The sequence below is a fragment of the Perissodus microlepis genome, chromosome 6 (assembly GCF_051167445.1).
Source record: "Perissodus microlepis isolate ML-2025 ecotype Zambia chromosome 6, ASM5116744v1, whole genome shotgun sequence".
Classification (NCBI taxonomy): domain Eukaryota; kingdom Metazoa; phylum Chordata; class Actinopteri; order Cichliformes; family Cichlidae; genus Perissodus; species Perissodus microlepis.
In genome coordinates, this window is record NC_140466.1 from 16,776,893 (window position 1) to 16,801,808 (window position 24,916).

The 24,916-nt window shown below is 38.3% G+C and overlaps 1 protein-coding gene across 1 annotated transcript; it reads right to left on the reverse strand.

Moving 5' to 3' along the window:
* Positions 1–7,389: 7,389 nt before the first annotated feature.
* On the reverse strand, positions 7,390–23,954 carry rnaseh2a (ribonuclease H2, subunit A). The gene is made up of 9 exons (XM_084931108.1): positions 23,833–23,954; positions 22,198–22,333; positions 21,502–21,573; positions 18,976–19,102; positions 18,803–18,890; positions 17,316–17,453; positions 16,690–16,777; positions 13,519–13,642; positions 7,390–13,219 (listed from the first exon to the last, which is right to left on the reverse strand). Exons 2-9 carry the CDS (start codon positions 22,322–22,324, stop codon positions 13,057–13,059), a joined length of 927 nt encoding a protein of 308 aa, XP_084787234.1. The 5' UTR covers positions 22,325–22,333; positions 23,833–23,954; the 3' UTR covers positions 7,390–13,056.
* Positions 23,955–24,916: the final 962 nt, after the last annotated feature.

Below are 24,916 nucleotides of genomic sequence, written 5' to 3' on the forward strand. Positions count from 1 at the left end.
TATTTGGTATGTCCAGCTTTATTCTTCAACACAGCCTGAACTCTATCAGGGAAGCTTTCTTGTGTTTTCTTTAAGTCCCAAAGATGAGGTTTAGGGCCACGGGGCCTATACCAGCTATGTTTGATTAATTTCAAACTGAATTTTTGTTATTACTGTGGCACCACTGCAGTACCTTTGAGGCCCATCGGGGGACCCTGGCCCTTTTTTGAACATTGGATGCCTTTTGATTTGTTCTCTGTCAAGATGATCTCACTGTTTCAATAACATTGAGCTCCCGGCACTGGGGAGGCCAATCCATGTCTGATGCTTTTCTATCTAGGTATGTTTGTAGTGCATTGCCTTTGTGTTTGGGAACATTGTCATGTAGAAAATGCTTGTGATATTTCCTCTATGGCGGATCAAAATCTGCATTCATAATTCCAACAAGTGCGACCAACACCACTGGCTGCAATGCAGCCCCAAATCATAACAGAGCCTCCATGTGTTTTAGAGATGGCTGTAGACGCTCAGTGTTATACCTCGCTAAAACCTGGTACTTTAAAGGGGGGCTTTCTGTAAAGAATCTGCATGGGCCCACAGTCCAAAGACATATTTTCTGAGTAGTTGCCACAGTGGTTGGACACGCATGTTTGATTTGGCACAGATGTTACATGACGCAACCCTTCCTTGGGGATCGGCACAAGGAGCACAGCTTCTCCCATTGTTGAACTGGAGGTCACTCACGTGTAAGGCGATACTACATTGATTGGTGCCTCTGAATTGAAGATGAGTATATGGACATGAGTGTATAGTGTATGGTGTGTGTGGCAGAGTGTACCTTTCTTTTTGTCCTATATCTGCTGGGACAGGCCCCAACCCCTATCCCTGATACCTTGTTTGATAAGTGGTTAGGATATTGAATAAAAAATAAATCTATTTTACCATGGCTATTGATAAGTATGTTGTCCTCTAATATAGAACAAAACCTTCTACTTTTTACAACACTGCTGTTTAAACCACATATTACTTGAAAACAAAAACAACCTATGAGATATTTGTTTGATTGTTTTAATCGTACAAACAAAACTATACACACAAGCAAAAATAATTCCTGATGTTTTTAAGCTTAAAAAATGAGAACATGGGTGCGGCAACCATGTTTCTTCAAGGGGATTTGACCAGTATTAAGCTGTGCAGGGCAGCCCTGTGCTTTAGAAATAATTTTAGAACAGCTTTCAATCCATTCTTGTTGAACCTTTTTCACAATGGCATCTGACATTTACTGAAATGAGCAACAACTCAGACCCAGATACTCATCCCTTTAAAAGCCTCTGTTTCTAATAGCACTTTTACTGAAGTATTGCTCTGTGTGTCCACAATGTTTTTAAGTGAATGATTTTCATTCAATTAATCAATGAGATTTCATTAATAAATACGGTTTAAGTTCAGGTTTAACTTTAAAAATCTGTGAGATGTAACATAGTGCTACATGTTAACCATAAATCTAATCAAGTTGACACTGGCCTTATCAGCAGGAGCGTTTACAAACCATATCTGACAAATATGGTCATCAGCATGTCAGAAGGTGAAAAATTATAGGTTTTAGGTAGTGACCCAGTTATCAGCTTGTCTGACTTCTCCAACGCATTTAGCTTATGCTGCTTTTTGTTCCGTATTATTATTCAATAATGAATGAGGGCACATGAATTTTGCATCTTTTTGTTCATTAAATGTTGCAAGGTCTGTACAGGGGGAGGAGGTTGCAGTGGCAGAGCTCAGAAATGGTGAAGTTTCACAGGCAAATACCTTTTTTTCTGTTACTCTGTGCAAAAGCTCCCCAAAATGATGTCACACTTTTTCAAAGGATGCCCTGAGGGAGGTCGCACTGGGTCAGCTTTCAGCAGCCAAAAGCTTGGCGGGGCTGGGTTTTGGAGTATGCCTGCCCCTTTTGGGATCCCATTTCCCATCGTGGTAAGCCTGCCACAAGAGCCATGTCAGCTCACATCTCTTCATAGACTGCAAGTGGTTCCCCCTGCATTCAAATCCTCTGTGTGTGTGTCTGTGTGTGTGTGTGTGTGTGGAGACAAACCGTAGCATACTGCTGTTACTGGGAACAAGCAGTCATAAATCATATTTATATACAAGGAGTATACAGTAAATTAGAGAGCCCCAGTAGGATGTTTTACAAACTATCAGAGATCCTTTTGACCAATTAATCAGCTATATGCTTTTTTCTTTTCCAAACGACCATTATTACACCACAGTGTACCAAAAAAAAACATGAAAAATGTGTTAATGATAATGAAGTCCAGTCAAAAAGCTGCACAATAAATACAACATTCAGAAAACCAACAGAGTAATTGTCTTTCGGTGTTTTGTGTAACTTGTGGTGTTTTATATTGTACCTTGTTTTATCACATGCAGGCTGCAATTAACTCCATTGTAAATCTGTAATTGGTCAGCTAATTGTTTTCTAAATCAAAAGAAAGAAAATGAAAGCAGAGGAAAACAAATCACAATCCCAGAAAGAGACTTCCTCAAAGTGCAGCTTGTGTCTGTCGGACCAAACCCCAAAGAACTCCCACATGCAAGAATAAACCACTAAACTCTTAACTCTAAGTGGTTCAGCAGCCAACTGTTTGATATCACACAATGTGTGTATGTTGGATGTGGTCTGACCTGCAAAAACAGCTACTTTAAAATCAGCCCCGACAATGAGTCTCTAGTCTTTTTCAACTTAAGAAATTTACTCAGTGCGTAGCAAAATAATTAATTAGTAAGAGTTTATATAATTCTTTGGGAAAACCCTCTAAACATTGAGCCATGATGGCTTTAAGAAGGTTGCTGGAGCTTGTTTGTTTGTTTATACAAAAAGCAAAAAGCCACAAATTATTTAAAGCTGATAGGCTGCTACTAAGTAGCATTCGGTATTCATACATGCTTGTATTGATGAGCAGTGCTTACCGTCTGTGGTAAATAATTACCTATATTATCCATTACATGACGTTGCAGCGTTGGCTAAAGCATTATAATGTGAGTTTAGAAACTAAATGAGGTAAAACACAGATGAAATAATCAGTTTGATTTCCACCAAGTACACCACGAATGCTTACATATAATGTGATAATTATTACTGTTATAAATCACACCTGCAGTTATCTTGGTATGATACATTTAATTGTTTAATTAAAAAGAACATACAATATACAAAAAAATAGTTTGTGGGTTCTTATGGCATTCGCTTACATTTACAGTCATGTGAAGCATAAAATGTTTACAGCACTCTCTGCAGTCCTGTGAAAAACTACATGCAGCAAGTGTAACTTGCTCAGTCATGTCATAGAGGTTTGCTGACATTTCTTTATGCATTGCTCTCTTAAGGTCCCACCACAGCATTTCAAAGAGGTTGATGTATCGACCTTGACATTGCAGCATCTTGATTCTTTCATCTTTTGTTGTAGATTATGCTGCTGTGCTTAGGATCATTGTCCTCTTGCATGACCTAATTTCAGCCAAGCTTTGGCTATCAGACAGATGGCTTCACTGAGGCAACTCAATGACTGCAAGGTCATCACCTCTCCACCTCCACCATCATTGCGCTGATATGCTGTGATTGGTTTCCATGAAACTTGGAGCTGTGCATTAAGTGCAAACATCTCAATTTTGGTCTCATCTCTCTCATGAACTTGTTGCAGAAGTCTTGTGGTTTGTTTAAATCAGGGTTGGGGGAACTCCAGGCCTCAAGGGCCAGTGTCCTGCAGATTTCAGATGTGTCCTTGATACAACACAGCTGATTTAAATGATTAAATTTCCTCCTCAACAAGACTTGAAGTTTTCCAGAGGCCTGGTAATGAACTAATCATTTGATTCAGGTCTGTTGATCTGAAAACCTGCAGGAAACCGGCCCTTGAGGCCTGGAGTTCCCTACCCCTGGTTAAAATGCAACTTAACTTTACAAACCTAAGCCGTGTTGCCATATTCTTTTTAGAGCAAAGAGGCTTTGTTCTGGCAACCCTTCCAAATGAGCCATACTCATTCAGTGTTTTTCTAATACTATTGTCCTGCACTTTAACATTTAACATGCTAAATGAGGCCAGTACAGTCTGAAATGTTGCTCCTATGCATTTTGTAATTTCTCTAAGCAGTGGAGAATGACCTTGAGGTGAATTTGGTGGGTTGTGTTAACAAACCTCTGAATGCCCCAGACCAGCAAACTGCCAAAACATCTGCTTTTATAGAGGTGCTCACACTTGCTGATGATCAGTTAATAAAGTGCATTTCATTAATAGGACCTCGGTACTACCCACAATTTTAGTTCATATAGAAGCACTACGCACCCGTAGTGCTTCTTTAGGTTTTTCCAAGACTGCATAGAGTCCTGGGTAAATGTTATTTTACACGACTGCATATAGACAAAATTTCTGTATCAACTTTGCAAACATCTCAAAATCTTTAATCTCCCAACACTCATCTTACAGCCCAGTCCTCTTTACGTCCTCTCATTGTTCTCTTTTTTATACTTACTCATTCTTTTTATCCTACAGATCTACCTCCTTATTCATTTCCTTACAGCCCGTACAGCACCCACCTTCTCCTCATTGCCAACAGTGTCTGTGTATAAGTGGGTCACAGACTACAGCTGTGCTAAAAGCCTAGTCTAGAAAGTGAGTGTCTTTAAATAAAACACCATACGATCTGCAGTCTCGGGGGTGCCTCATCATACATACATAAACCTACCAAAATAAAGAGAAGGGGGAACGACTTCAAGAGAAACAGAAAAGAGATACTATGTGCATCTTGATGACCTAATTGGTAAAGTGGACCCTGTCTCTAAAAAATAGAACAATTCCAACAATATTCAGAGCCACGCCAAATATTACTGTGAAAACTGAGCTAGGTGAGTAGAAGATGAACTGAAGTTATGTGCAGATATATAAAATAATTGGCACTTAAATCAGCCCATTACAGAAGGATATAGGAAGTAAGAAGGTATAAAGTTAATAATAATAAAACATTATTTCAATAATTCTTTGTTTTAGTACAATTTTAGAAAGCAGCACCATGCAATAATTTGGGCAACCAATGAGATTTGAGCGTTCACATAGCCCATAAAACTAATAAAAAGACCTTACTGGAGCTTTAGTGTTCACAATCATCTCTAGGGAGGGTGAGGTGATGCGAATCTGAAAACATTTTAAATACTACTTATTAATATTTTATTAATACGCCTAAGCAGCTTTCCCAGCACTCTAAGAAGTAAAATAACTGAAGCCAACAAAGCAGACGAAGGCTAAAGGAAGATAGAAAAGTGTTTTCAGATAGGTGTTTGCTCAGGTTAAGGTCAAGTTGACACCTGGAAGACAAATGAAACTTCGTGAGAGAGATTACAACAAGAAGGACTTGTGAAAAGACCCCTCCTTAGGAATGCAACAAAATGCAAATCGAAAACCTTCCGCAGACTGGAGCGTTGGCGTACTCGTCTACAACACATTCACAGCTGTGACCTTACTGGAAGAGTCTCCTGTGTCCTCACCATAAAATTCAGTACCTAGATCTTGCAAAACAACTTCTAAAGAAGCCTAAATCATTTTGGAACAAGCTTTTTAGCAGTGACACGCAAAATTCTTCCTGCTGGAAGTAAGGGAGTGAATCAAGCAGCTTGGTCTCCAAAACAAGAACATTTCACTGGTGGGGGAACCTTGATTTAGTTAAACCTCTAAATTCTAACGTCACCCAGTCTGTAAAAAAGCTAAAGAGCACAAGAGGGTGGCTTATACCACAGAGAAGTAATTCTAAACAGACCATAACACACTCCGTAACAGAGTACTTCAACAAACACAATCTTAAGATTTAGTGATCTGCTTCACAGTCCTCAGACATAAACATCACCAAAAAAGAAGCGCTTTTAGGACAACTACACAGTCTCTCACATGTGGAAGAGTTTAGCAGCAACAAAGCAGAAATATCTCCTAAACAGGAACAGAAGGGTGCTTCAAAAAGCCATCACTTACCCTGACATTTTCCAAAGAAGATACTACTAAGCACTGACCACGCAGGGCTCCCAAAGTTTTTTTTAAAACTGCAAAAGACGGACATAAAAAAGTAATCCTGCTTAAAATATTAATGAAGTGTGCCATCTTTAACATCTGTAACTGGAAATCAGGTCATCTTTTACTCGTTTAGCTGAAAGAATAGCAGTACAGATTTCTTTATTGTTATTACCTCCACCATTGTGTTATGCACCAGGTGGATTGGTCTGCACCTTGCTGTAACCCCTCTGTATTTCTGTTTATGTAGACTCTGACCATGATGTGCCTCCTTGAGAGTATTCTGTTGTGAAGCCGTTTTTCTTAACTATGGAAATAATGATAATAATAATTTAATAATTCTTTTTATTTTTCTTCCATCCCCTTTGAGGTCCTTTCATGTTTCTGAGCTGACCAGAGTGTTTATTTTAAGTCATTCTTTTTCTGATTTGGACACTCCTGTCGGTTTTACTCTCTCTGAATCATTTATTTTGTTTATTTCAGCCTAACAATGGCCTCTTTCAGTTGCATCAACATTTCTTTGGACCTCATACTGAGAGTTCAAGTGAAAAAACACTTGGATTCAACTCATTTTGGTTGATCCTTTTGTTAATCATCTAATACCGTTTAGCAAATTGAAATTACACTTAAACTACCGTATTGGGTAAACCTGGGAAATACAGTGCAATTCAATACAACTCTGCCATAACTTTAATGAACTATTTATTTTTCACTTGTTGCTGAGATCATCAAAAAGGTAAAAATCTTGTTTGCTATTGAGGTCATAATGGGTGAGTGTGGTTTACTGGATTTTGAGTTGCCCTAAAAATTGCAAAATAGCAGCAAAGTATTAGGAACACTTTTAATTCACTTTAGTGCATGGCTTAAATAATAAACATGAAAATAAAAAGATCACTTTTTGATTTTATCACGGCCAATCTGTTGTATTGACTTCACGGGTGTATCTTCACAGAAAACATCTCTCTTTCATAGATGTGCAGAAGCTTACAGTCCAGATACCAGTGTGGGGCAACAGAGACACCACGTGGACAGGATCGGCTAGTTCAAGCAAAACTAGCTGGCCTATGGTGAAAAGGCCAAGTGAAATGTTAGGCCTCTTGAGACAGCCCCACAGAAAATAATTTATCTGAATTTTAGGACCAGCGGTGTCTGTGGAGGTTCAGCAAAGCACAGCGGGAGTTCATACTGCTGACCCACAGAGAAGAAGCAGCTTGAGATCAAACTACGTTCAAGGCTGTGGGAATATACACCAGTGACCTATAGCAAATACAAAATGACGCCCATATGAATATAAATTAAAAATAAAGCGGTGTCTTATCTGCTGAATTGTCTTTAAATCTTTAGGCAGAAGAAGGCAAACATGAAATGTCAGGCAGACGTTTCTGCAGTTTAATGAAGAAATCCTCAAAGGTCACTTGACACAGATGATGGCATTTACGAAACATTTAGCCATCTGATATTTTTTAATAAGATGGTGCAGACTGTCTTTGATATTATATAAAACAAAATCAGTAACATTATCTGGACTGTTTAAATACAACTTCATTGCATCGAGCAGCTTTTTGCATCACATTGAAAATGCGAAATCACAAAAAAGAGATTTGTTTTGAAGGGCAACCCTTTTTTAATCACAAATTGAAATTCACATTGTTGACATTTTTGTGGAAATGTCAACAATGTGAACGGCCTCCTTCACATTTCTCTTAATTACAGCACAGTTTTTCATGCCATAGCAACAGATCTTTCATTCTGAAGATACAAGTGATAACCTTATTACGTAAATGTTGCTTGGATGCTTACAGTGAAAAGAAAGTACGCCCAATACTAAGTTTTTAGAATAGAATAGAATAGAATAATCCTTTAATTGTCCCACAAGGGGAAATTTGGTTGTAACAGCAGCCAAAAAGACACATATACAAACAAACAGTACACAGGACATGGAACAGAAACATACACAATTTTTACATATTTACATCAAGGACAGTGGTTACTATATACAGAGAGTATTGTACAGTTATTAAATTAAATAAAAATAGTTACAGATAAGAGGCAAAGCAGGTTGTAGTGCGAATCGGTTGATTAACTTATTGCAGTTTACATATCCATCCATCCACCCATCACCTTACATCACCTGATTTAAACACAACCTCAGATGAACAGAATCTAAGCATATTACACTGTGTTATTTATTTATTTTATTTGAATTTTGGCAGTAAAATCTTCCCATGACTGGAGGTCCCCCAAGGTCAGACTGTGCAATACTCAGATAAACTGCAATAAAACAAGAGTTAGAATATTCAATTTCATTTCAAGTACAATTAGAAAAACACTGAACATGCATGGCTTGTTTGGCAGGGTGAGGGCATCTGTCAATTAAAGCTTGGACCAAATTGGATCATACAACAGGACAATGATCCAGCACATATACAACAGAATGGCAAGAACCCAGTCAAAGTCCAGACCTCAACCTGACTGAAAGGTTGTGATAGGAATGTGCATGAACAAATGAGCACAAACCTCAAGGAACTGAAGCAACACTGTAAAGAAGTGTGGCCCAATCATGAATCATGGAGTGATTCACATTGTTTCTGCACTTTGGCTTAGCTTTCGTTAAATAATGACACAGTGTAATATGTCATGTGTTGCTGTTCATCTGGGGTTGCATTAAATAATTTCAGAACCTGGTAAAGACCATATAACCTGATTTTTTTTTTTTTTATGTCCTGGTATGTAAAACCTTAGGAGGACTGAAGGAGGGTGCTCTTATTCACATGACTTTAGGTCATGCATCTCTATTACAGACCTTGTTAAGTTCACTCTGACATTTAACGGGTCAGAGAGCAGCAGAGGGAGTGTCTGAGTTGTGATTAGTTACTTAAATAATTCCTATTTTTGGACAAAATTATGCAGTGTGATTTTCTTGTCTCACACAACTACAACTGCTCCACCACCAAAGATTAATTCATGAAAGCTTTCTGTGCTAGTAGTGGAAAAAAACCAGTGCAATCCAATTAAACAATTAAAGAGATGAACTAAAGAAACTAGGACTACGCGTAATGACAGATTTAGAGACCTGCTGACCCCTTGTGCCTGGGTCAAGACAGGATATATTCCTCAGTGCTAAAAGCCAGCTCAAATTAAAGCTGACTGTACAGTCTCACCTTTGGTGGAAGCTTTTTCTTACGTCTCAGTGAATTCAGAAATTACTTTTTTACATGTACATGCTGGGGTATGCTGTATATATGTATATGATTTTCACTCATGATCAATGATATCAGTTCAATCACAAACTAAATATGTTAATAGCGTTAGGATTTCTAAATAAATAATGTGGCATAAACAAAAATGATTGGGAGTAAAATAATACATTTGGGCCCGATTATCAGTGCACTGTTTAATGCATAAAATGTTGAAAAACAGTTTAAAAATCCCCTCAGAAAAATCTTTCCTGATTTGTTTCAGCAAATGTCAAGGACAAAATCCACAAAAGTCCTTTCAGCGTCACTGAGTGTAATACAATGTAAGAGTATTTGCGATAAATCATATAGAAAAAGAAGAAAGATGAAAAATTATGTTGGCTTTGGCGCATTTCATTAACATGCTGGGGTTAAATGAGAACAGATTATTTAAAATGTATCAACATTGAGTGATACTTATAGCTGCAGATATTTAATTTAAAAAAAATATTTGGAAAATATATTTACAGAATGCTAATTATAACTTTTAGGTTGATGTGTGTACGTATCCTGCTCAGTTTCCTAAGCTGATGTACTCTTGCCTGCAAATCAGCCTGGATCTTCCCCTGATCCTTTTCAGTCAACAGCTCAGCTTTCTTAACGAAGCGGGCAGACGTTACGTGGTCAGGGAAAAAAACAAAACACAACAGTCCTCTTTGATGGTCCTCAGTGACTCACAAAATGTTTGTAGGTTCTGGTCTGCTTCACCTCATGTCTTCTTTTCTTTCTTTTTACTTTTTGAATATCTGCCTTACTTTATCAGGTTTAGCGTTTCATATTTATTTCTCTGACTTGAATTAAATATTAAATGTGGAACGTATTTAAAGTTTGATTTAAAAATCAAAAGAAATATTTGGAGGGTAAGGTGGTATAGTTTCTTTTTGTTTTGTCATAAAATGTTAAGCACACCTGTTCAACTGCTCATAAATGAAAATATCTAAACAGCCAAACACATGGCAGTAACTCACTGGCATGCAGATATGGTCAAAATGATTTGCTTAAGTTCAAACTAAGCATCAGAATGGAAGAAAAAAAATTTGATCAAATGTTTCTGAATGTGCATCTGTATTGGTGTTGGTGCCAAATGGGGTGGTATGATTATTTCAAAAATGGTTTATCTACTGGGATTTTGTCCCACAATGATCTCCAGTTTATATGCTATAATCTGAAAAAGAGAGAGGCAGTTCTCTGCCTTGCTGATGTCAGAGATCAGAAAATGGCCAGACTGCTGCAACCTGATAGGCAGGGAACAAAAGCTCAAATAACCACTTGTTACAGCCGAGATCAACAGTAGAGCATCTCTAAATGCAGAACACATCAAACTTCGAATACATGGGCTACAGCAGCAGAAGACCGTACTGTCACTCCCGTCAGCTCAGAACGGGACACTTAGACTACAACTCGCACAGTCTCAATGAAACTGGGCAACAGAAGATTTCGAAACATTCTGCCAGGGCTGATATTCTGCTCCCTTATTGGGGTTCAGGTTCAAAGTGGTAGTGCAATGGTGTGGGGGATATTTTCTTGCCACACTTTGGGCTCCTAAATGCCAACTGAGTATCATTTAAAGGCCACAGCCTGTCTGACTACTGTTACTGACAATGTCCATGACCGCAGCGCATCCATCTTCTCATGGCTGTTTCCAGCAGGAAGACACTCCATGTCACAAAGCTCACATCATCTCAAACTGGTTTCCTTAACATCACAATGAGTTCACTGTACTCAACTGAACTTCAGTCACCAGATATCACCTCTGGCATGTTGTGAAACACAAAGATTTGCATCATGAAAGAGAAACCAATCGGTAGCAATCACGTAATGCTATCACGATCCATGATATGTTCAGCATCTTGTTCAATCTGTGCCATGAGGAATTAAGGTAGTTCTACCAAGTATACCTTACAAAGTCGCCGATAACTGTATGTTTACAAAGTGCAAGATTGTATTCCATATATAACGCTGCCTATTCACTATGGAACAAAGACAGGATGATCTAATAGAATTACATTGCGCAGTCCTAAGCTGAAATAGATCTGCATTAGTCATATCTACACATGGGCCAACCGCTAACTAATCCCATTGACGCAACAGGACATCAAGTTCCTCAAAGGACTTAGGAGGAGTCTGGGGAAGTTATAAATGACCATAGAAGAAGGATCAAGAAAGGAATCAGCAGCACAGAGTGATTCAGACAGCTCCAGCTGAGGCTACAGCAGCCAACTTGCCTTGGAATTCAGCTTTCTGACATCTGACTACCCTCCACAACAATGGAGCCAGTGGCACAGACAATGACTGCCACGACAGCCTTTGACAGAGAAACTTTCCCCAGGAGAGCTCTGAGAACAGCCCCCAGAGGAGCCTCATCTCACTTTGTGGGGAGCTCTATCATCATCCTTTCCTCATTTGCCGTCTCCAGCTTAGCTATGAACTGCGGGAAGAGGATCCAGGAGTCCAGAAACAAACCCAACAGCAACTAGCAAGGTGGAGAAATGGATTTCCCTCCATAGCCAACAGCAACAGAATATATTTTCATATTCATATGACGGGAGCTGGAACTCCTAGCTAGCTGCCTTTCATCATCCTGTAGTAAAATGCGATGCATCATAAAGTGTCCTGGAGAAAAGGCCTAGAAGAGGATGAAGCGTGGGACAGATCCGGAAAAAGAATGGCTGCGATTTCTGGAATATAAACATTTGAAGATCTTAAAATTCAGCTGTGCTCTCTAAATGCACATTGTTGTATTGATACAGATTACAGGGTGGGCTTTAAAGAAGAGAAATATATGCAGTAATACCATCAAACCTCATCCTACTTCTACCTCATATTTGTAGCATGTAACACTGAAGACAACAGAATCTAAAGGTGATTCAGTTCCAAATATCCGCCCCTCGGTTGTGATAAAAATGTACCATTTTATTTTTGAGATGCTTAGCAGAAGTTTTTGTAACATGTTGTTTTATGTTGTTTCTGTTCTTGGCAACCTGTCTGTTAGGACTGATGACTCAAGGAAAACCTGGACTGTCATTTTTATTTAGTCATAATATATCAAAAGATACCGTCTCCCTACAAGAGCTGGATACAGAATCACTCAGTGTATTATCATGTGAAATTCAACGACAACAACTACCAACTGCTGTGAAGTATTTAAAGATTGTATTAAGATACTTAGAACTGTACTACATTTTTCTTTTAAATTACTAATTTACATAATTAAAGGCTGTTTTATTGTGACAATATTTATGTTACTTTTTTGTTAAAATTAAAGATGCTTGTTTTAAGTTGCGCTGTGTTTTATTCTCAACCTAAAAGCTACCTAAGAGTTACAATCTGAAGAAAACTGTGCAGAGTATGAAGAGTGTTCCAGATCTGCAATGGACCACTTCCATCGGTTTTTACTGAAAGTATACAGAATTAATAAGTTGTTTAGATTTGCGATGAAGTTTAAGATTTCACTGATGTCAGACTTTGATGAATAATTTGTTCTTCTTGTGTTGGCAACTCGAATAGTAGTTGCTACATTCTGTTGACGCTTTTCATTCATTTTACCAATGGAGGGCAGTATTGGCATTACAGACTGCAACGCTATCCAGCAATGAACCCACCCTCGTTCTTGATGTACGGTACAGAATGCAGAACACACTTTAAAACATATTTAAACAACATCTTTATATATAAAAACAGTTACAAACAAGACAAATACAGACAGATGACTGAAGTTTGCATCTGTGTTACAAAAAAGTCCCACAATGCATTTATGACTTCCAGGATGTATGTGAAGGCCCTCTAACGTGTCTTTAGAGTGTGTTGAGGCTCTTCAGCCTCCGCTCAGTGAAGAAGCGGTGTGCCTGGTGGGTTGCATTTTGGTCGTTACCTCCAGCTGATACACTGAAGTAGGACAACATTGACTTGTTGCTCTGCCTCTGCGCTGCCTTCTCGCCATCCTTTTCATCATCGTCCCTGAGAAAAGATTTACGAGGACAAAGACTGTTTTTTAAACTCAGTGCCAACTACTTGTCTCCTAAGGTCAAGTGATTAGCACAGAGATTAAGTGTAACCTGTGATCTTGCAAGTATTCTTATCTAACAGACAAAGTATTTTGCAAATACACTATGAGAAATTGGTATCAGCCAGATCTGTGCTCACAAATAGCAGAAACAGTACAAGAGCAGAATCACAGAAGGACAAATGCTCCTTTAATTGAGGATTTCATAACCAAAGTAGGACTTTGATCAGAATAGAGTTTGAAGGCTCTTTACCAATGCACATTAACCGCTTTGCTGTCCATTAGGGTTTGGGCAGTGCTCCAGCTAAATCGAACAAACTGAGGGTAGCCAAATACTGGGTCGAGGTACTTCAGCAGCCACGCTTTCGTCTTGGGATCTGGACACAAAGAAAAGAGTGGGACTCAGTGCTAGTTTTTCTACAAAACTTTTACATGCAAATAAAATTATTTTAGCATAACAGTCTTAAGTTGGCAGTGTTAAATTCAACAAGTGAAATGTTATTTCAAACTGTTAATCCCAACAATGTCCGTCGCTAATGAAAACAGTGTCCCTTTGATGTAAATTGTAATGTGATATACTTCAGGTTACTTGTGTAACCCCAGTTCTCAGAATAGCATGAGTGAGATGTCTCACTATGGGATGGGCCTGACTTCATCATCAAATCTTAATCCACCGCGTAAATCATATGGTCGGGATATCTGGATCTGTCCTAAAGTGGTTCACCTCATTTCTTGTGGATAGAGCACTTTTAGTTTCAGTGGGAAAGTTCTGGTCAGATATAGCTAAATTTTCATGTGGAGTCCCTCAAGGATCGGTTTTAAGCCCCTTGTCATTTTCATTATATATTCTTCCTTTAGGCCATGTAATCAGCGGTTTCAAAATTATTTCCTACCATCTGTATGCAGACGATATCCAATGATACATCTCCTTTAAACCTTGGGAATTAGACAAATTATCCCTCTAATGGACTGTCTAAGGAAATTAATGGTTGGATGACAAACAATTTTTTGCAGTTGAACGCAGACAAGACTGAGCATTTAATTCTTGCCCCAGAGACTATCAAGCCCCAAATTAGTCAAAGTCTGGGTTCTTTCTAATCCTCGATTAAAGCTACTGCTCCGAATCTTGGGATAATTTTTGATCACTCTCTGTCTTTTGACAGAGATCAGATCAAGTCTGTGACCTGCTCCTGCTTTTTTCATTTAAGAAATATTGCTAAACTTAGGACTATTGTCTCCAAAGGTGAAATGGAGATGCTTGTCCATGCCTTCATCTCCTCCCGGTTAGACTATTGTAACCCACTCTTTTCCTGTCTGTCTAAGGCCTCCTTAAATCACTTTCAAAAATGCTGCAGCAAGGCTTTTAACCCACAGTAATAAATTCTCCTATATCACTCCCATGTTAAAATCCTTGCACTAGCACTAACTATGTGATATGCTTTTATACTTCCTTAATATTGTTATATTGTTTTGTTTAGTATGCTTTTATATTCCCATGTGAAGCACTTTGTAATAGCTTCTTGTCTTAAAAAATTGCTATATAAATACATTTTACTTACTACTTAACTTCAGCTCCCAGGATAAAGTTGAGTGCGCTGCCTCTCTCTCTCTCAGAGATAGAGAAGGAGCGGTGTCTCGCCCACCCTGCGTGTCCTAAACACTTGTGTTATGGGGACATCTAGTTGCAGAATATGGTTGTAACACCTAGATAACACTAGCACGCGTAGGGTGTTAAGCTTCTTACAGCATCGGCTATAGCAGTGTTTCCCAACCACTGTGCTACAGCACATAGGTGTGCCGTGGAAGAATATCTGGTTCGACCTGATTAGTACTCTAAGCAACCGGCATGAGTAACGGCAGAACAATTACATTGTCTTCCACTAGAGGGCAGTACAACTACCTGCTTTAGTTAAATGAGTTGCTAACTGCCAGGAAAACAGAAGACAACGAAGAAATTACATAATAGTCATGCTTTGAGACAATGCAGTGTGTAACAGCAATCGATAAATATTTGAAAAGAAAATGTAGTCAATTTGACCTGGGTCCTGTTCAGAGCCAGATGAAGGCCCTAACATGCAAAAAAGGTAAACTGGGGACAAACGAGCCCATTCCGCTATACCTGATGCACGGGGGAAAATGATCAATATGTCTTATGTGACATTTTTGTTTGGTGGTGTGCCGTGTGATTTTTATAATGTGAAATATGTACTGTGGCTCCAAAAGGTTGGGAAATCCTGGGTTATAGCATGGTTACTGGGGTGGGCAGCAGTGCCCTCTTGAGGCAGCAGTGCCATAGTGTTGTTTATTGACTTTTTGAGCGCTCTAGACAAACCCCAGGGCCACGGATTGGTACCAGTCCGTGAGTCGTTTGGTACCGGGCTGCGAGAGTTGAGGCTTGGGTGTAAAATTTATGGTTTACAGGATTTTTAAAACCGTTAACTTGTTTTCCCTGGGTCTTTTCCCGTGTTGTAGTTGAGTGTCTTATTTTTTTATTTTGAAAGAAATATTTACGCATCACCATAGCGACCAGAGAACATTAAGGGGCAGAGAGGAGGATTTTATTCTTAATGTTGATGGCGCATTTAAGGAGGACGCTGCTAATAAAGTTACACAATTACCAGCCAATCAGGATTTGTGGAATGAGATGAAAACTTCTGATGAATGAGCTTCTGAGGGAGGCGCATCCCATAGTGAGACAGTGAAACGAATGCTAGAATTGAAAACCACATTTCCGGTTTTTGTATTACAACACAGGCAAGTGCCAGCAGCAGATCACAGATAATCTTAAGCCAGGCCATAATTCCTTCAAACTTAGACTTAATTACTCTGCTCAAATCACACAGTTTTTAACTAAAGCAGGCTATTTGTGTCAAACACAAAAAAATAACAGAAGCAAAATTAATATGAATACAACCATGTATCTTTCCATAAAAAGTGTCAGCATTAAATATATTGTATAATATATAAAGCTGATACAGAAATGAATTGTAAAAAAAAACAAAAAAACAAAAACATTTCTCAAAAAAATGTTTGGTTTTTTAAATGGCACAAAGGCAGTGATATGTAATTATGTAATAAGTCACATTTTTTCCATTGAGGTTAAAGTTATTCTACACTGTTTATGTGCCATGTTTCAGTTCAAATTTTCACTGTGTGGCCCACCCCAGCTTTAACAGCTACACTAAGGTATATTAAGTGCATTAAGTGCATTTAATTTAAAGTGAACTAGGTTAATATGACTTATCATTTATGGTCAGTGTAGAATGTTTGTACCCACACTCACAGCAACATTTCAGAAGTTTGCTCTACTTAATTGTTCCACAGCACTAACTTTACATACTTTTACTTAAGCAAAACAAACTTTTAGTTTAAAATAAAACATGTTATTGCGGATGGATAATAACATATGTGCATGGTTTCCTACCATTAGGGTACCCTGAGCCATAGTCTGTATCCACCTCTCCCAAGTCCTCTGCAAAGTTCCAGCCTTTCACGACACGATCCCTAGCAACCTGCAAACCAAAAAGTAGCACCAGAAAACTCTTTAAGAGCTGGAAATATGAAATATAAAATATGAATATTCTTTAGTAACAGCACGGGTAGGTCAATAATCGCAAAAGGAAAATTGCTCCTTTTGGTCTGCTGTCTACTGCAGTAAACCAGAAGCCATTAAGTGGAGAAAAAAAACATCTCAATGTAAAATACTGAATATTTGAAGAACCAAAACTCTTTCTACACTAAATAATCGCATAAGATATATCACTAAAAAAAAAACACCATAAAAAGTGTGTAATCCTTACACGAATAAGGACATAATTTTGTATTATTGTTCAAACGCTTCTCTTTAGCCTGATAGTAAAGTTGTGCAAAATCCAATGCACAACTGTTTTGCATTTACTACAGCTTGTAAAAACTACTTATTTCAATACTTCAATAAAATCTCTGAACGTAGCTTCACACCCTAGAGATAATAAAGTACCAACCAACTCTAATAGCCAAGGAATTTAAAAATAGAAAAGACTTAAATCCAGCTGAGGACTGGTCACTAACCTTTGCACAGATACTGGCTGCACTCACAACTGGAAACAGGGAGTCAGCTTTTGGCCTCACAGTCACTTGAATACCCGGAAACCGCTGAGAGAGTTTATGCTCATACTTGTCCGCTGGGCCAACTGTGTCCACATAAATCTGCACAACACCACAGATGGTAAAAGTTAAGACCGAGGCAAATAATACACAATGAAAAAGTCAGGTTGGATCACTCGGAGCTACAACTTAAAACAGTTAAACAAAAAGGATAATTACTACTTCAAATATAATAAAGCTGGGATAAGACAGCGATTTATTATATTTTGGTTTTTATTTGACGATACAGTAGATCAGACCTGGGATGTACGGTTCTAGACCACCTGTAGTGGAGGTCATTGGTGGACTGTTCTGCACTAATATGCCCACAAACATGAGGGGAAAAAAAGAAGCATTGGGGAATGTGTCCATCTCAAGGCAAACAGTAACAAGACAGATAAAATTTGCAGGAAATATGGAGTCTCCATTGAAAAACAAAGCAGACAACTTTGTTTTCCGATGGAACTTTTTCTCCTTGGCTCTACATAATAGCTATAAAGTCTGCAACACATTTTTCGACGTTGGAAAACAAAAAGGTTTGAGGTCGGTGAAAGTTAGGAAACTGCAAGCTTGGATAGGCTGTAATGGAATAAATTGCAAGAGTAATGGCAGGTATTATAACAACAAAAGAAGTCTGACTTTTGAAGCAGATGCAAGATAAAGTGTCTGAATGGTGACAGAGGCTACCACACAGCTGCATGTGGCTCATTCATGGGCAAGAGTGTGGGACCTGAGAGCAGAAATATAAAATTGTTTTTTAAGAAGAAAGGCAAGCACATCCAGAGCTCTAAGGTCCATAATGCAAAGCAGATTTATTGTTGATGTGTTCATATTTTCATCTCAGGTATTAAACCCAACTTGAATTTACTTGTTCAAGCCCCAAAAAGATTCTCTCATTGAAAAAGAAAAAAAGAACTTAAAAACTGCAGATAAAGTAATTAAAACTATAACCAAAATAGCAAAAGTGCTTTGTTTAAAATTAAAAGTCTTTGAAATTTTACAAAAACATGTAACTTGTCTTCTTTAATTTTTGGAAATGTTGATTAAATAGTGATAAAATATTGGTGTTTTTACTAGGTCTATTTCACATTTTCATTGCCTAATTGTAGCATCTTCTCTTACCAGAAACTGTTTATACAGACATCAAGAGAGTTTAAAGAGATTAATACTAAGCACAATTTAACCCACCTTATTAGTGTGGCTCTCCACAGTGCCCCCTGCCCTTTAACTGCCCACCCACACAAAAGTGCCCCCTTAGGCTGAAAGGACAGTTTCAAAGCAGATTTAGCTTTTAGGAACATAGAGGAAATATGACCTATAGAGGAAATATGACCTATACAGGACATTGCGGACCCTATATTAAAAGAATAATGTGCACATATTTAAACATTTCATGTAAACTGTTTACCTACCTCTTTAAGCTGTACTCCACTGTCCAAAGCATACTGTACAAGGTCTATTGCTGTATCGTGTGAAAGGGCGTTGAGGTTGTATTTTGTCCTTGAAGGAAAAATAGACATTATGTTAGTCTGCATGAATGATGGTAACAAACCTCCAAGTGCATGGCGCTGTATGCGCAAATTACCTCCGTAACATGCAGGTAGAGATGGTGTTTGGCGACAGAATCTGCAGAGCCCACCCAACATAACTCTTAGCTTCATCCAGTTTTTCAAAAAGATTCTCTCTTTCTGCCTCTGTCAGGGTTTTTGAATCTAAAAGAAAAGCAAATAATCACTGAAGACACAATGACAAACTGTATCTTCAAATGTGGAAAGGAAAACGCCGGGGGGCTTTTCATTCTCATTTATTTTCTGGTGACATTTTTAGTTACTGAAACAAAGTAAATAATGATTAGCAAGCTTCACACTTTTTAGGGCTGGGCGGTATGGCCTAAAATTCATATCGCGATATAATTTGAAGCATGTGCGGTAACGATATATAAGTCACGATATATTCTTTTCTTCTGCATAATGTATTTTCCACACTATAAGGCACACTTAAAATCCTTTAATTTTCTCAAAAATCAAGAGTGTGCCTTATGTATGAATTCTGGTTGTGCTTACTGACCTCGAACCGATTTTGGCGTGCAGAAATCTGCTAAAAAATGTTTTAGTACAACTTTGGTAAGCCGCACTGCTTGATGGATTGTCAGAGCATTACGGCTGCCGTAGTGAGGAGCTTCGCAGAGTAATCTGGGTCCAAAACTCCTTCCACTTCAGGTCCCAAAGTCAAACGAACACTAAGAGTTAAAAACGGTCTAAATTCTTTCATCTTTAATTAAATCATCAGCGTTGCTGCTTTATCGGGTGTAACAATTACGTTTTACCATGTTCTGACTGAGAGATTTTTGAAACTAATTAAAACGTACAGCTCTGCTACCACTTCCAACATAAATGAAGAGAGAAAACTAAACAGCAGTGGCGTTTGCAGGGTTACTGAAGTTGGACTACCTGGTATATAATGTTGTGCTACGTGATTGCTAGCGACACAGCTATGTTAGCATAACATTAGCACAGTGAAACTGGAGGATGAACGCCAACTTTTTTTCCACTCGATAAAAGTTAACATGAGGGATTCTGGTGGTTAGGGACAAATGCAATTGCATAGCAGGATGCTATACACGGGGCAAACTTCAGTCAGGAGAACAACTGAGATTATTCATCCACAATACGAGGTTAGTTAATATACTGCAACAACATGGGAATAGAGCAGCTGCGAGAGAATTCAACATTAATGAATCAATGTTACGGAAGTGCAGCGCAGTTTTTGGCTTTCCCCATATTTCAAAAGTGCTTCATCTCTTTGGTATGACTGTCGCCCGGCATAATTTGCAGATGATAATGGTTTTAGCCGCTGCGATGCTTTCGACCAAAACAGGCGCAGCTTGATGACATCATCAACATGCGCTATCGCGATAGAGCGATATAGTCAAAGGGCCTTTCTCTGCGTACTTGTGCGTACTTGCGTTCTCGTGTACTCGTGATACGTCATCAGTCGGAGACCAAGTACTGTTCCAATTCGAAGTACGCATTAAGCCGAGAATGCGAAAAAGTCCCGGATGTGTTCTCGCTCCGCCCGTTTTATTGAGCATGTATCGGTGGTGACTTGTGGACTTGGTACAGCTAAATATCCCAGAATGCATTTCGTCCAAAACTCAAACGCGGCAATGACGGACGAGCGGGGCTAAAAACTTTTAAATATTACTCTTTCTGGGTCACAAAATAAACTTTTAAGTTATTTTCAAGCGAGAATGTAGCTGTGTAAACTTCAAATATCTGCTCGATTTATCAAGATATCATATATTTCCAAACGCGCTCCAAAGTTTTCGGAGACGTCTGTGACCCGCCAGCTCCATAGCAGACAGCGAGGTCGAGGATTATTAGAGCCGGCGAGAACAGCGGACGCCCGGCACATCGTTTTCAACCCCCCCCCCGCGGTCTTTTCACTACTCAGGTTAAACAAACCCCAAACCCCAGCAGCTGTCTATTGTATTGGGTGTCCACTAAAATAAAAATAAAAGCGTTCTAACATCTCACCTGCTTGTTTTTATTAAGGTATGTACACGTATGTACATGTACACTATTTTTATTAATAGAGATTTCACTACTGAGGTTAAACATGATATATAAGTCACTTAGATCACTTCTAAATGTTAATGTTTGGTTTATTTCAGTGTTTTATTTGTTCCTGAGTAAACCGGTTTGGCTGTGATTAAAGTTAAGCTTCATAACATATTACTCACAGTTAAATTAAGAGGGGACGGCAGTAAAAACTCCGGACCTGTGACATCATCAAGTACGCTAGTGTTCCAATTGTACAAATTGCGAGTCCGTACTCCCGTGCGTTCTCGGCAAGTACGTACTCGCCGAGAACGCGAGTACGTACTCGCGTACTTGAGAATTGAGAAAGGGCCAAAATCTCTATCGTTGGCCAAATTTATATCGTTTCTATCGTATATCGTTTATATCGCCCACCCCTAGTACTTTTCTTTCTTTTTTTTTGTTTAATTGTACGGGAGGACAGCAGCGACAATGAGTTTAAAGCATTATATTCAGAAAGACTGCTGCATTTTTCTCAGTTTAAATACAGCAATACAAGCAAACTGGTTTACCTGCTACTTTCAAGTCCTTCAACTCCTCCTTTCTGGAAAGTGGACAGAAACATATCCCATACACCATCGGCCCTGCATCACAAGTAACATCAAAACTGTTAGATTTCTCTACTAAATGTACATACTAATTCACCCAAAACTCAAATGGCAAATAACAGGGAGACAACAAACATCAATATCAGCTCATAGCTACATGGTTGGCTCCTATCAACAAATAACATGGCATTTACCAAAGGTTAAGTAACTATCTTGTGTCAAATATTTCCACTGCCTTAATGTTTAAGGACAGTGAGATGATCAGAAAATCTGTTGGTTTTTAACCATTACAAATGTTCTCCTTTTTCTAGCAAAGAAGGGATATTAGGAACAAATACGTTAAAAACAAACATTTAAAAAAAAAGCATTGGACAAACTGTTCTTTAACACTGGTATTAGACCAGAATTTCACGTTCTGTGTATCCAGACCAGTAAACAAAATTATTAAATTTTAAAATAAGTTGTAGGATAAAATTTCTAAACATTTTATGAATGTTTTTAATTAATTTTCAATTAAAGGTTACAATTTGTCAAACATTTAATTTAGTTAAGTGCAATTTTAACACTATGTTTCAGCATAACTTTACATACTTTGCACTCTGTGTTTCAAATATAGAAGAACCTCGAGTGGTTAGCTTAGAGTAAGTAAAAGTCACGTACCCAGCACAGGCCCCCTGCCAGCCTCATCAATGCCAAGACAGCAATCCTCCGTTTTGCAGACTTCAGGGATCTCAGAAACCAGCCGGCAGCTGACGGAGTTGTCATCTTCAAAGGGGCTGAGGTCCATGACTGATGGCTGAAAGAACATGCAACATTAAATTAAATTTAAAGTTGATTTTTGTCTTAGTGAGCCACAAAGTAAGGCATGTATTTATTATTTTACTTACTTTAAACTTCTGTAACAGATGCCCCTGAAAAATACCTTATAAACTTTAATTAATAAGACTAAAACCAAATAAATAAATAAATATAAGGATCAAATCCACTACAAAAATAACTGAAGCCTAACTGAAGAGACAACAAATACTGAAAACTAAAGGAAAAAAATGAATCAGAAAATGTAAAACTTTTTAAATTAATTTTTTTGAACTCAGAAAAACTGCAACAACACACTTAATACATTTTGCTGAAGAAGCGGCATCATTTAATGCCCTGTTTAGCATCTAAATCAGGTGTGTCAGGGCACACAGTGGGGTGTTAATGTTTCGACAGCATTGACTGACGGGACCATACATTTGTGCAAACTTAAATAAAGTGTGCAAAAAAACAAAACACGCTTTAGGATCAGGTTAAAAGTTGCAGTGTGTAAAATATCACTGCTAGAAAGACTGCAGTAAACTGAATTTTGTTTTCTTACTCCTCCCTTTTCAAGTCGATATCCTAACTATGGTGGCTGTTGAAGGACAAACAAGTTTTCGTCAGCCAAGAGAAACCAAAAACATTACATTTAGACTGTACCCCACAAGGGCCGCAGCTGGCTGGCAGGTTTCTACTACTGTTTAAAAAATAAAAAATAAATAAAAGAGAAAATTTTTTTCTAAACACTACATTTAAGAATATTTTAATATCAATATTTAGCAACAAATCAGGAAAAAAACAAACAAACTGATATGTAAGGTGGGTAAGAAAAACAATGAAATACACAACATTGTTTTTCTTACCTACCTTACAGGAGGAGAAAAAAAGCTCTACCCAGACTGAGCTCCTGACAGGAGAGCAAATGATGATGTGTGAATCTGTGGGTGTGTGTCGGGAGCGTGAAAGGGACTTTATGAAGGGAGAGGTAAGATCCCACTGTGCGATGGTACTCTAAAAGTCAAATGACAGCAATGTGAGATCCAGCTCTGACTCATTAAGTTATACACATTCAGACACAATGAAACACACACAGACCTACAATCGGACATAGAATAACCACACACAGTTATTCCGTTGTTGGATTAAATGATTGTATGACAATTAACTTTTAAAGAAATTGCTTCTTTTCTCCTACATTTACTGCATACACAGAGAAAATCGCCACATTTCGGATCCTTACAACTTTAGAGAACGGATATTTTATACGGGGATTTTATCAACGGAAAAGGTGCATTTCAGAAGAAATATGAAATGCTCTGTTATTATCCGTGTGGCTGCTGTGAGCTTAAACGTTAGCTAAATGCTACGCGCCAGTCAAACGGACAGTTTTAACCAGCTCGCCCTGGAGATTTGTGCTTAAGTCATTAGTTTAGGCTGCTGGGAGAAAATGCCAAAGTAGCACACATCGTCATAAACGCAAGCAAAGTTTATGCTGACCTGCTCAGATGATGAAAGCACCCCAAACTTCACCTGACGAGTACTTCTGTGTGCACCGTGCAGCAGATTTGGCGCCCCTGGATTGACGTCATCATCGGTTCTTCTTCTCTTGTGTTTGATGGCAGTTCTAATTCTCTAGAGTTGTATTACTGCCACCCCCAGTTTTTTAGTCAATGATTTCAGTCTTTTCTTCCCCCGTACCGATTCCCTTTAGAGCAGCGGTCCCCAACCTTTTTTGCGCCACGGACCGGTTTATGCCCGACAATATTTTCACGGACCGGCCTTTAAGGTGTCGCGGATAAATACAACAAAATAAAACTAGCACCGGTACCGAAAAAAAAAGATTTATTCATAACACACGTGAAAAGACCCAGGAAAACCGAGTTAACGATAAAAACAATAACAAAATAACGCTGAAAACCGATAAAAACCTTGAAAACCATACATTTCACACCTGAGCCTCAACTCTCGCGGCCCGGTACCAAACGACTCATGGACCGGTACCGGTCCGAGGCCCGGGGGTTGGGGACCGCTGCTTTAGAGGGCCGCAAGTTCCAAAATTAGTTAAATAAATACATTATTAAATAATCAAATAAAAGTGTAATTAATTAATTAAATAATATTAAATTATAAATTATAAATAAGTAATGTATCAAATGTTTTAAATGAATTGGACAGCTATTTAATACAATAATTATATATTCATTAATTCATTAATTATTCCCTTAATTAATTAATCAATAAAAAATAATAAATTGTTTAATTATGTATTTATTTCCTTTGTTTTGGGACTTGTAGTCCCCCATAAGTCCCTACACTGAAGTTTTTTAACTCTCTGTCACCGACAGGAAAACTCTAATAATCTTTATTCTTGCATCATTCCAGCACAAAGATGAAACATGCTGTTTCTCTTTCTGAGCCAGTAACCCTATAATATTCCCTATAATGAAATTTTGTATAAACTAGTGTACTATTCTTTGAGTCAGAATGAACATTCCTGTCACAAAGTAGAAGCGCCAATCAGGTTTTGGAAAACTGAATTGTACGTATCCTTTATTTATCCTGATACTAAGGTCTCATTGAC